The sequence below is a fragment of the Euprymna scolopes genome, chromosome 44 (assembly GCF_053919585.1).
Source record: "Euprymna scolopes isolate OS-2025 chromosome 44, ASM5391958v1, whole genome shotgun sequence".
Lineage (NCBI taxonomy): Eukaryota > Metazoa > Mollusca > Cephalopoda > Sepiida > Sepiolidae > Euprymna > Euprymna scolopes.
In genome coordinates this window covers 43,816,624-43,829,641 of record NC_136525.1, presented here as the reverse complement: position 1 = coordinate 43,829,641, position 13,018 = coordinate 43,816,624, and the positions used below count along the sequence as shown (strand labels likewise).

At 32.7% G+C, this 13,018-nt stretch overlaps 1 protein-coding gene across 2 annotated transcripts in view; it reads right to left on the bottom strand.

The window, feature by feature from the left end:
- The window catches only part of LOC145268823 (uncharacterized), a 212,281-nt gene that overhangs the window by 103,296 nt on the left and 95,967 nt on the right, over window positions 1–13,018 (bottom strand). For both annotated transcript variants that reach the window (XM_080124466.1, XM_080124465.1), the window contains exons 15-18: window positions 11,442–11,567; window positions 8,657–8,776; window positions 3,197–3,298; window positions 159–239 (exon numbers count right to left, since the gene is read on the bottom strand). In XM_080124466.1, coding sequence (XP_079980592.1) covers window positions 159–239; window positions 3,197–3,298; window positions 8,657–8,776; window positions 11,442–11,567 — 429 coding nt within the window. The remainder of the gene's footprint in view (window positions 1–158; window positions 240–3,196; window positions 3,299–8,656; window positions 8,777–11,441; window positions 11,568–13,018) is intronic.

Sequence of the window (13,018 nt, the reverse complement as noted above, 5' to 3'; positions counted from 1 at the left end):
GCCATTTTCGTAAAGTTGGGGATGGAATTACCCCAGTTCACCATATATATATATATATATATATATATATATATATATATATATATAAATAAAACACAAGTATTTTGCAAGAATACATTTATGAAATAAGGAAAACGAAATGGAAAGTATTGTTTTACCTGACGTAATTGATAGGTCAAAAGGTCAGCCATTAATTTTTGGTTTCGTCTATCCTTGAAGGAAAGTGGCGAACGACCATCCTGAAAGTAAAAAAAAACAAACATTCACTATATTTTTCAGATGCGGGTATCACAAGCAAACAACCATACATAGAGCAAAGATCAAGTTGCATAAATATTTGTCAAAATATAATTGTTTATTTCAATTGCTTTGGAACAAAGATCAAGTTGAATAAATAAAAACTGTCTTCCATCAGTTGTCTCTTGAATTAGACCTTTTTCGAAAGTATGAAAGTTTATTTGCAAAATGATGTTCCCTGCGTCTGGGATGATTGATCACATGGAAGCACATAAAGTAATTGAGAGGCAGAGCCATTAATGTCTGGATGCCAAATCCTATTAGCCTTTATACTGTCCGTCACAACAAAGTATGTAAATACCTCCATTGGAAGATCTGCTGAAAGATGCAGCTTGACAGATTGTCGAACATCTACGTGACAGTGTTCGATGACAAAGACATGCAGGCAGGTAGATACATAAAAGACAAAGCCATCAAGCCAGACATTCTAGACATCATAATATGGAAGACATTCTAGACATCATAATATGGAAGACATTCTAGACATCATAATATGGAAGACATTCTAGACATCATAATATGGAAGACATTCTAGACATCATAATATGGAAGACATTCTAGACATCATAATATGGAAGACATTCTAGACATCATAATATGGAAGACATTCTAGACATCATAATATGGAAGACATTCTAGACATCATAATATGGAAGACATTCTAGACATCATAATATGGAAGACATTCTAGACATCATAATATGGAAGACATTCTAGACATCATAATATGGAAGACATTCTAGACATTATAATATGGAAGACATTCTAGACATCATAATATGGAAGACATTCTAGACATTATAATATGGAAGACATTCTAGACATTATAATATGGAAGACATTCTAGACATTATAATATGGAAGACATTCTAGACATTATAATATGGAAGACATTCTAGACATCATAATATCGAAGACATTCTAGACATCATAATATCGAAGACATTCTTGGTTATTTATTTGCTTCCCCACTGAGCAAATTAGGCACAATGCCATTTTTTAATGTGGAGAGTGAGGGTAGGGGGACCAGCTTCCCTGAGAGGGAACTGGATAGTGATAATTTTTCCCTTCGCTGCAACCTCTATCTCACAGAAGAGATGTTGCGAGTTTGTCTCTGCTTTATCATTATTTTCATGGAAAGTGTTCGACTGAGCTTCAATCTATGGTCCCCCCTTGCCAAACTTTCACAAGAAACACTAGACTAGCTGAAAACATTATCAATAATTTTCCCCACTCTTTATCTGGGCCTAAACCTAAACATAGATTCCATGAACAAAGCTTCTTTCTTAGAACTGCACGCCTGTGGAATTGTCTTCCGCTTTCCTGCTTTCCAGCTGTCTATAATATGGTTGTCTTCAAGTCCAACGTGAACAAGTTTCTGATGAGCCGTTCCACTTAAGTTAACAAATTTACCGAACTTCCATTACTATCGATTACTATATTGTCCTTTTGACTACTCTAAACTCTTTAACCCTTATCCTTGAGTGGCCTATCGGCCTTGATAAGTGGTGACGCCTATGTACAAAAAAAAAATTGGTATGAAGGGTTTCCCCTACATTGACCAAAACTGATTGCTCAAGAGCAATGATCTGATATGTGGGGTTGCCCCCAGAGACCATATGTGGGGTTGCCCCCCACATGTGGTCTCTGATTGCAGTATCATCTGCTGATACAGATACTACACTTTGATAACAGAAAAAAGATCTTGGCCCGAAGACCAAGAAGAAAAAGGGCGAACCTTTTTTCTATTTATTTAAAAAGAAAATACAACTTTATTACATATGGCTCGTGAACTTGCAAAAGATCTAGCTAATTCACCTGCAAAAGATCTAGCTAATTTGCATATTCTTTTAAACATTCATTTTAATTAATTTTCTATTAGTTTTTTCGTTTTTTTTATGAGAACATCTTTAGTTAACTATTACGTGTAATTATATTCCTGCAGATATTCTACATTATTTAAACTTGCGTAATATTTATGTAAAAAGGTTATAGTAAACAAACTTTTATATATATATATATATATAAATATATATGTGTGTGTGTGTATCTTCACTGACAGAGAACAGAAAGAACAAAATGTAGCACCAGAACAGATACTATACTTTACACATGGATAAACAGGGTCAAGGGACATTTCTTGACTTTTAAGCCTTTTAGTGATTTATTTATAAAGTAAAGATTTTCACTGAATTTATTCAAATTAAATAACAGAATGTGGGGTTTAATTTCGTCAAATACGGAGATTGGGCGACATTAGTTCAGAAAGTGTGCAAACGTAAAATGTTGCGGCCAGAGTAGAATGCAAAAAAAATACACATAGATAATAAAAAAATGTTTTTTGTTTGTTATTATTTTTCTTATATGCTATAAAATGAGCAATCATTTTGAGTTAAAATCCATTTAGTATAACACATGTCAACTTAAGAAAACAGATACTACACTTTGCTCTTAGCTAAGAAGATCTGTCAACTCGCTGATTTTGACAACCTCTGTATTTACCTCTTACCATGAAAGGATGTGATACAAGGACGGAAGGTAGAAAAATGAGCCAACGCGCCCAAAAGGAAGAGCACTCTAGTCATGCAAAAAATAAGTCTGACTAGCTCCATTAGTACTTCCCTAATGAGGACACCTGAAAGCTGGGAGGTAAGGCCTGGAAGAATGGCTCAGTTTGCTATGATTGTGAAGGTTGGAACCTTGACCAATTCAACGGAAGAGAAAAAAAACGTTTTTCTCACCAAAATGAGAATGTGTAGAGAGAAACTTAAAAAAAAGAATTCAAGCAAAGGAAATGATTCCATTGGCTAAGAAATAGCTGGTGAAAGAGGCAACAAAATCAAGGATTCTGATTGGTCAGAAGCTAGAGTAAGCAAATAATTTAGTTACAAATACTTACCTTATCCACCGTAAACTCCGAACAACCATAATCTAGTAAAATATTTGCCACTTCTGTGTCTTCCGTCATGCCGTATGCATAGTGTAAAGCAGTTCGATAAGACTATAACAAAAACAAGTCCAAAATTATTGTCATCAATTGTGAAAAAGAAAAAAGAAAAATATAAAAAGTTAAAAAAATGAAAAGAAAGAAAAAGAAAAGAAAGAAAGAAAAAGAAAAGAAAGAGAAAGAAAGAGAAAGAAAAGAAAGAGAAAGAAAAGAAAAAGAAAGAAAGAAAAGAAAGAAAAAGAAAAAAGAAAAAGAAAGTAAAAAGTTAAAAAAAGAATAGAAAAAAAGAAAAGAAAGAAAAAGAAAAGAAAGAAAAAGAAAAGAAAGAAAAAGAAAAGAAAGAAAAAGAAAGAAATAAAATAAAGAGAAATAAAAGAAAAAGAAATAAAAGAAAAAGAAATAAAAGAAAAAGAAAAGAAAGAGAAAGAAAAAAGAAAAGAAAAAGAAAGAAAGAAAAAGAAAGAAAGAAAAAGAAAGAAAGAAAAAGAAAAGAAAGAAAGAAAAAGAAAAGAAAGAAAGAAAAAGAAAAGAAAAAAGAAAAGAAAAAAGAAAAGAAAAAAGAAAAGAAAAAAGAAAAAGAAAAGAAAAAAGAAAACGAAAGAAAGAAAAAGAAAGAAGAAAAAGAAAAAGAAAGAAGAAAAAAAAAGAAAGAAAGAAAAAGAAAGAAAAAGAAAGAAAAAGAAAGAAAAAGAAAGAAGAAAAAGAAAGAAAAAGAAAGAAGAAAAAGAAAGAAAAAGAAAGAAAGAAAAAGAAAGAAAGAAAAAAATAAAGAAAAAAATAAAGAAAAAGAAAATAAAGAAAAAGAAAGAAAGAAAAGGAAGAAAAGAAAGAAAAGAAAGAAAAGAAAAGAAAGAAAAGAAAAGAAAGAAAAGAAAAGAAAGAAAAGAAAAAAAGAAAGAAAGAAAAAGAAAAAAGAAAGAAAAAGAAAAAAGAAAGAAAAAAGTAAAAAGTTAAAAAAAAGAAAAGAAAAAAAAGAAAAGAAAGAAAGAAAAAGAAAAGAAAGAAAGAAAAAGAAAGATGATGATCAGCTGAAAAAGAGAAAAAACAAATGACTGAAAATAAAGGAAGGTTTGGTCGTATTTTTTTATGCCAACTCTTTTTGGGTTATTTGATGTTGAAACTAGTAATTTTGAAAAACAAGTTTTTATGCTTCAGTATTTTTTACATCAAATATTTATTCATGGTTTTTTTTTTTGTTTTTTTTTAATGGCATATCAACCCTTTTCAGGTTATTTAATGCCGAATTCAGTAATTTTAGAAAAGTTTTCAAGTTCTTTTAGAAAAGTTTTCAAGTTCTTTATATCTTCAAATATTTATTCACTGTGTTTAGTTCAGTTGATTTGCTCCACGGCATATCAACCCTTTATGGAATTGTTATTTTGGTAGAAATCCTTGATGTCTTTAAAAACATTATTCATGATGTAATCATCCAATACTCAAGACAGAATCTGTTTAACCCATCGATGATTGTGGAATGTGTAAGGCCCGACCGACTCCTAGTAGTCCAAAAATATTTGACAAACTCCATTATCTTTATATCTTCAAATATTTATTCCTGATGTTTGGTTTGGTTGATTTACAGCATCTCAACCCTTTTCAGGTTATTTAATGTCAAATCTAGAAATTTTGGTAAAAAGTTTTGTTACGTTGTGTGTATGAATACGTTCTATAGCTATGTACACGTTGAATAGTTGGGTTTTATATTTTATCTGTATATTCGTGTACGCGTAACAGCGTGCATGTATATTTAGTTGATCGTCTAGCGTGTATTTTTTTTTAACATTTATGCAACAGTCCTAACAGGAAATGATTGACGTGGACGTATCGAAACAGTTGTTGGTTGGTTGGTTGTTTTTGTTTTACGGCATATCAACCCTTTTCAGGTTATTTAATGCCGAATCCAAAGATTTTGAAGAAAAATTTTTTTAATAGAATATATTAGTTGTTTTCAAGTCGGTTTCTATTTAACCCATAGTTGGGACCCTAATAGGTACTACCACTCCGGGTCAGAGTGGACCTGGGAGCAATGGCAATTAAAGGGTGGCTCCACACTCCCCAAAACCCGCAAGCTGGGGCCTCACCACTGGATATAGTATAAGGTCATATCCAGAACCTGAAACAGTTGTAGATAAACAATTCTTTTTAACAGATGTAAATAAACACAACACATACCTGAATTATTTACGAACATTTAATTTCATGATCCGGCCAGCATCTTAAGAGATTACATGTTTTTACATCTTGGCTGCCTGAGATGACGCTGCTCCCCGCATTTTGAGTCATCCGTTCTCTCTGCTAACGGCCGACTAGAATCTCCCAAAATCTACATCTCATCACGTGTCTCATTACGTATCTAAGGCCAACAGCTGATGTAACCCCCAATCTAGTTATTTGTTTATGCAAACCAAAAATCATATTTACATCTAATTTTCTATTTTAACATTCCTTTTGCGATATGTCATAATAATAATGTTTTGATCCTTGGCCCTGCTTGCCACAGTTAACACGGATACTATGCTATAATTAGTTTTATGCTTCAAGTTCTTTTATACATTCAAATATTTATTCATAGAGTTTGGTTTGGTTGTTTTGTAGAGAAAAAATGTTTTTGTTTTGGTCTTTGCAGAACATGATTGAGTTTTGCAAAGGGAACAGAAAAAACAATAAAATCAATGTTTGGTGCATTTTAGGTCAGGACAGCCTAATCTGGTAGAGCCAAGAACAGAAAAGAGGGGGAAAAAAGGCAGAAAGATTAGCTATAATGCAAAGGGGGTAGGAGAAAAAGAAGGAAAGATAAAAGAAAGGGATAAATGATTCATTGGAAGAAAAAAGAAAGAAAAGATCATGATTAGCTGAAAAAAAAAAAAAAGGAAAAAAGACAATATATAGTAGTTATTTAAAAGTTAAAAAAAATAAATAAAAATATGATTTGGGTGCCATCAGCTAGAATTGAAACCAAAACAGCATTTCAGCATTATTCGTTAACACCATCAAACTGGCCTGCAAGTTCTGAAAACAATGGACAGTCACTGTTTTTAGGTATCTTTTTGTGTAGAAAAATAAAAAGAGGTACAGTTTTAATTTTTTGAAGAACCATATTAAATAATATGGTTGGAAATGAATTTAGTGTCCACTATATATATATTAAAATATATATATATATATATATATATATTTTAATATATGTTACCGTGACATAGGCTGACATATATTAAGTGATAGTAATTGTCTGTATTTTTGAGATGAGGTGTTTTCATTGATTGAGATTGTCGGACTGACTTCCTCATCTTGGTCGTTATAGATGAAGGCCGGAGGGCAAAACGGCCAAAACGTTGTGTCTATAACAACCAAGATGAGGAAGTCAGTCCGACAATTTCAATCAATATATTAAGTGAGTTTCTAACAATATTTTGCATAATTTTTTAGCTTGAACTCATTTTCCCAAACTTAATGTATTTAACATAAACTTTGCCACTATTTGTCTTTTTAAAATATACTGATAAACACTGTATAAACCGAATAAACATTTGACATTAAATAAAAACACTAAAAAAAATTATCCAGTTAGGTAGAAAAGTAACTTATCTTGCCTTTGTTAACATTTATTTATTATTTATTGTACTTATTATATAGTCTTATATGGCGAACTCTCTAATGGCCATCGTGGCAGAGGGGCACCAAAGAAAAGATATAAAGACCCTCTGAAGAAGTCCCTCGGTCACTGCCACATTGACCACCTCCAGTGGTCTACTCTCGCTGCTGATCATGTTACCTGGCGACGTACTGTCCACCAGGCTGTCGCCTCCTTTGAGATCTCCCCTCCCACACAGAGAATCTGAGGGAGGCGCTGCACTGCAGGAGAAAGATTCGAGAAGCCTCAGCAGCCACACCTGACGTGACTTTTGACTGCAGCCGCTGTGGCCGAACCTGCTTGTCCCGCATCGGGTTCGTCAGCCACAAGTGTGCCTGCAGTCGACGTGGAAAACCCCCTTTATAGAATCTTCGTTTGCGAAGTACTGCCAAGAAAACTGTACTTTGCGAAAAAAAAAAAAACACAATGCAAGGGGGGCAACTCCAAGAAAAAAAAAGTTTCTTTTTTTATGAAGTTACCTCCCTTGGGCTGAGCATATATCTTGTTTGTTCTTTTTCTGTAATTTTGTGATTAGGGGCATCCAAATGCAATTTAGCTTACACTTACAGAGGCGGCATATATAGAAAACAATAACATCATTAGCCGTCCCAGTATAGAGCTAATGATTAAAAAAACAAAAAAATATGCGTGTGATTCCTTTAGCCTTCTGACATGCATGAGAGAACTGACAACTGCTTTAATTATGGTTAGAATAATTTTATTCTTGCACATATGCAGTTATGAAAACTGCAATAAAATAAATAAAAACGATTGGCATAAATGCAATACAATGCGTGGGTATCGATCCGCTGTGTCGTAAAACATTTTTTTTTTTTTTTTTTACTAATATTAGCAATTAGTAAAAAAATTGAGTCATCAGAAAAATTGAGTCATAGGAAAACCTTAAAAAAAAAAACTTAGTGACCCCTGAAGATTGAACCTTCTTTATGATCTACGGACCCACCCTCAAACACACGGTTCGATTTTTTGTAATGCAGAGCCAGCCCTCTTTTTCTTAGTAGAGAAAAAGAAACAGGTTTTCAACACCCGAAGAAGGCTGCAGGTTGCAGTGACCGAAATGTTGTGCTAATAACAGCCAAGATGAGAATAGTCTAATTAATCAACATAACACAAGTCGTTTTATCGTTATTTCCATGGGAAGTGCTCTTCTGAGTGCCAATCTATGGTCCCCGCTCGCCAATCTTTCACGAAAAGCACCAGTCTAGCTGAAACCACTGTCAGTAATTTTCCCCACTCTTTATCTGTGCCTAAATCAAAACGTAGATTCCATGAACAAAGCTTCTTTCTTAGAAGTGCACGCCTGTGAAACTTTCTTCCGTTTGCATGTTTCCCAGCTGATTACAAGTTGGATGTCTTCAAGTCTAACATAAACAAATTCCTGATAAACCGCCCCCTTTAGCAAGACACTTTATCAGATCTCCATTACTAACGATTACTACGATATTGTTCCATTGATTACTGTACATGCAATAACCCTTATCCCCGAGTGGCCTCCGGGCCTTGATAAGTGGGGACCTTCATGTAAAAAAAAAAAGTATTAACAGTCCTTTGTTGCCTTTTTATTATTTCAGCTCTCACATTTTTCCAATCTATTTATTTTTCTAATCATAATAATCAATCCAGCGACCCACCATCGCTCGAATCAAATAATAATGCCTGCCACAGGTTACACAGGTACTATGCTGTAATCACAGCCAAAGGGTCACAACATTACACTAATAGATTTTGAAGTCCGTTAAAGATGAAAGGTTAATCGTTACCGAATCTCTGAGGGAATCGAGTTGCAGCTTGTTTGTGCACACAAGTGCATGCGCTACATTCCTGACGATTGAAACGTTGCGACGAAGAACTGCCTTATGCAGTACTGGTTGGCCATCACCCTGAAATATACAGAACAAAAAATAAATTAAACGTTGAAAAATTTGTTTTTTTTTCTAAAAGAAGTTGTTCTTTGTAAGAAGCATTGTTTAATTTGAGATTAAAAACCTTCAACGATGTAAATTTTTTAAAATCTAAAACACCTTCCCTATTCAAGGCATTTTTATATGTTTTGCAATATTTTTTTTTTTTTTTTAAGAGAGGGGGCTATTGTTATTGGCTGTGAGGTCATAACAGACGATTTTGAATCCAACTCTGAATATTTTATTCGGTTTGGTTGTTTTTGTTTTCATGGTATATCAACCCTTTTCAGGTTATTTAATGTCAAATCCAGTAATTTCGAACCTTGGGAACACTTTCGATTTAGTTTTAAACCTGTACAAATGGCTGTAAAGTGGTTAAAATTGCAAAAAACAGTTGATCTTGGCAGGTGTAAATCAACTTCTGTCCATGCGTGTATATATATATATATATATATATATATAGCTTGAAATCACTTAATTTACCAGATAAAGCTCAATAAAACTAAAATAGAGAATTGAGCTTGTCAGAAAATATTTTTTTGAGTATCTTGTCAAATAATAAATTCTTGTAAATTATAATTTACAATCTTTAATTGTGTTCTTAAATATTTACTTCGTTACCTGTAGCGCAATGGTTAGAGTACTTGGTAAAATGTTATTGTAAAGTGATACTCTCCTAAAGGTTGAAAGTTCAATCTTTGGTGTGGGTGACCCAAAATTACACTTGTGAATTACTTACACCCATGAAGTAAATAAAGGGTCCCGTTTGAAATTCTGTTCAGATTCCCAAGTTTGATAAGATGCACCTCAAGATTACGTCGGCCAAAACGTTGTAAAAAATAACACTCAAGATGAGAACAGTAGTCCGAAAAATCCCAATGATACAAATAACAAATCCTCATCTAAAAAATTCAGAGCTGTCATTTTGTTTATATATTCAAGGACTACAATTCAATTTTAATAAAGATTTTGTTTGTATTCAAGATAATTAAAACTTTGATTGCTAAAAATCGTAAAATTTGATTTTGCTAATTAAAAAAAAATTATTTGATCAATTTACATAATTTTTGGAATATGACATCTTTGTCCCATGATGAGTAGTTACGTGATGATTACATACATCATAAAGATTTTTCTGTACTTTTGTTTGTTTTTTAGAACATGTCAAACAAACCAAACAAAGTAAAAAAGAGAAAAGAAAAAGAAAAAAGAAAAAAAAAAGAAAAAAAAGAAAAAAAGAAAAGAAAGAAAGAAAAGAAAAGAAAGAAAAGAAAAGAAAAGAAAGAAAGAAAAGAAAGAAAGAAAAGAAAAGAAAGAAAGAAAAGAAAAGAAAAGAAAAGAAAGAAAAAAGAAAGAAAAGAAAAAAGAAAGAAAAAAAAAGAAAGAAAAAAAAAGAAAGAAAAGAAAAAGAAAAGAAAAAAGAAAGAAAAGAAAAAAGAAAGAAAAGAAAAAAGAAAGAAAAGAAAAAAGAAAGAAAAGAAAAAAGAAAGAAAGAAAAGAAAAAAGAAAGAAAGAAAAGAAAAAAGAAAAAGAAAAGAAAAAAGAAAAAGAAAAGAAAAAAGAAAAAGAAAAGAAAAAAGAAAAGAAAAGAAAAAAGAAAAGAAAAAAAGAAAAGAAAAAAGAAAGAAAGAAAAGAAAAAAGAAAGAAAGAAAAGAAAAAAGAAAGAGAAGAAAAAAGAAAGAAAGAAAAGAAAAAAGAAAAAGAAAAGAAAAGAAAAAAGAAAGAAAAAAGAAAGAAAGAAAAGAAAAGAGAAAAGAAAAAAGAAAAGAAAAAAGAAAAGAAAAGGAAGAACAGAAAAAGAAAAATAGAACAAAAAAGAAAAAGAAATGAGAAAAGAGAAAAAGAAAAGAGGAAAAAGACAGAAAAAGAGAAAGGAAAGGAAAAAGAGAAAAGGAAAAAGAGAAAAGAAAAAAGAGAAAAGAAAAAAGAGAAAAAGAGAAAAAAAGAAAAAAGCAAAGAGGAAGAGAAAAGGAAAAAAGAGAAAAAGAAAAGAGAAAAAGAGGAAAAAGAAAAGAGGAAAAAGAGGAAGAAAAGAGGAAAAAGAGGAAGAAAAAAGGAAAAAGAGGAAAAAGAAAAGAGGAAAAAGAGGAAAAAGAAAAGAGGAAAAAGAGGAAAAAGAAAAGAGGAAAAAGAGGAAAAAGAAAAGAGGAAAAAGAGGAAAAAGAAAAGAGGAAAAAGAGGAAAAAGAAAAGAGAGAAAAGAGGAAAAAGAAAAGAGAGAAAAGAGGAAAAAGAAAAGAGAGAAAAGAGGAAAAAGAAAAGAGAGAAAAGAGGAAAAAGAAAAGAGGAAAAAGAAAAGAGAAAAGAGGAAAAAGAAAAGAGAGAAAAGAGGAAAAAGAAAAGAGAGAAAAGAGGAAAAAGAAAAGAGAGAAAAGAGGAAAAAGAAAAGAGAGAAAAGAGGAAAAAGAAAAGAGAAAAGAAAAAGAATAGGAAAAAGGAAAAAGAAAAGGAAAGAGAAAAGGAAAGAGAAAAGGAAAGAGAAAAGGAAAGAGAAAAGGAAAGAGAAAAGGAAAGAGAAAAGGAAAAGGAAAAAGGAAAAGGGAAAAAGGAAAAGGGAAAAAGGAAAAGGGAAAAAGGAAAAGGGAAAAAGGGAATAAAGAAAAAGAAAAAAAGGAAAAAAGAAAAGAAAAAAGAGCTTCCACACCTTATAACGAGCATCGGCAAGACAACATTCAAAATCGGAAAGTTCCGTATTTTTGACAACCAAGTGTTTCTCTACGTCCTCCACTTCCTCGTTAACGACAGCAGTTACAAACATTTTGATTTCTTCCTGAAAATAAAAAAAGAAAAACAAGATTAATCCTCGAGTAGCCTTTGGGCCTTGATAACTTGCGGCTCCCTAGTAAAAATAATAATAAAAATAAAAAAAACTACTTATGTTGTATTTTTGCTGTGCTTAACAAAATAACGAACTGATATATGAAAAAATAACATTTTTATTGTCGGTGTCCATGGTTATGGATTGTTGGTTGTTAAAAGGGAGACGCACACAAAAAAATTCGATGGGTAGAGTCTTCTCAGAGCCCAAATCATCAATCAATTTCGAGTTGCTATTATATAACCATTTATGACCACCTGAAACACTCCCTTGCCGAAATGATTTCTCGGTAGACACTAGCTAGGTGGTATTCAACATTTATCAAAGCCTAAAGCCAGTCAAGGATAAGGGTAAAGGATGTTAGTTTTTTTTTTTTTTTTTTTTACAAGGAGTTCACCACTTATCAAGGCCCGGAAGCCACTCAGGGATAAGGATTATTGCATGTACAGTATGTTGTACGTCAGTGTTGAGATTTCATAAAGTTTCTACTTAAGGGGGCGGTTCATCAGGAATTTGTTTACGTTGGATTTGAAGACATCCAAGTTGTAGTCAGGTGGGAAACAGGCAGACGGAACAGAGTTCCATTGGCGTGCTGTTCTAAGAAAGAAGCTGTGTTCATGGAATCTACGTTTCTCCCTCTTGGCCCCTCCCCCCCCTCCCCATATGACTTATTTCCAACTATTCTTTCTGGTATTTATTTCTAGAATTTGCTACTATACTGGATATTCCATTTTTTTACAGATGGTCCAGTGGATACATTTGCATCGTATTTGTGTCCGTCATCCAGCAGAACTTTACAATTGGACGTCAGGTGATTTACACTTTACTTATGTGCGGCAGAACCTGCACTTTTTTTTTGGGGGGGGGGGTCACCATTTATCAAGGCCGCTCAAGGATAAGGGTTAATGAATGTAAGATAGTAGTTAATGGTATAAATTAGGTAAAATTTGATTATTTATAGGGACAGCTCAACAAGAACTTGTTTATATTGGATTTTCCGTCTGCCTGCTTCCCACCGGACTACAACTTGGATGTGTTCAAGTCCAACGTTAACAAGTTCCTAATGAACCGCCCCCTAAGTAAACACTTCATCAAATCTCCACACTAACGTAATGTACTTGCAATAACCCTTATCCCTGAGTGGCTTCCGGGCCTTGATAAGTGGTTATCACTGTGTAAAAAAAAAAAAAAAAAAAAAATTTGAAGGCTACCATGTTGTATTCAACCAGGAAGCAGGACAGCAGAACAGTGTTCCACAGGCAGGCAGTTCTGGGAAAGAAGCTTTGTTCATGGAATCTGTATTTAGATTTAGGCACAGATAGAGAGTGGGGGAAATGGTTGATTTTTTTTTTTTACAAGGTAGTAACCACTTATCAAGGCCTGGAAGCCACTCGGGGATAAGG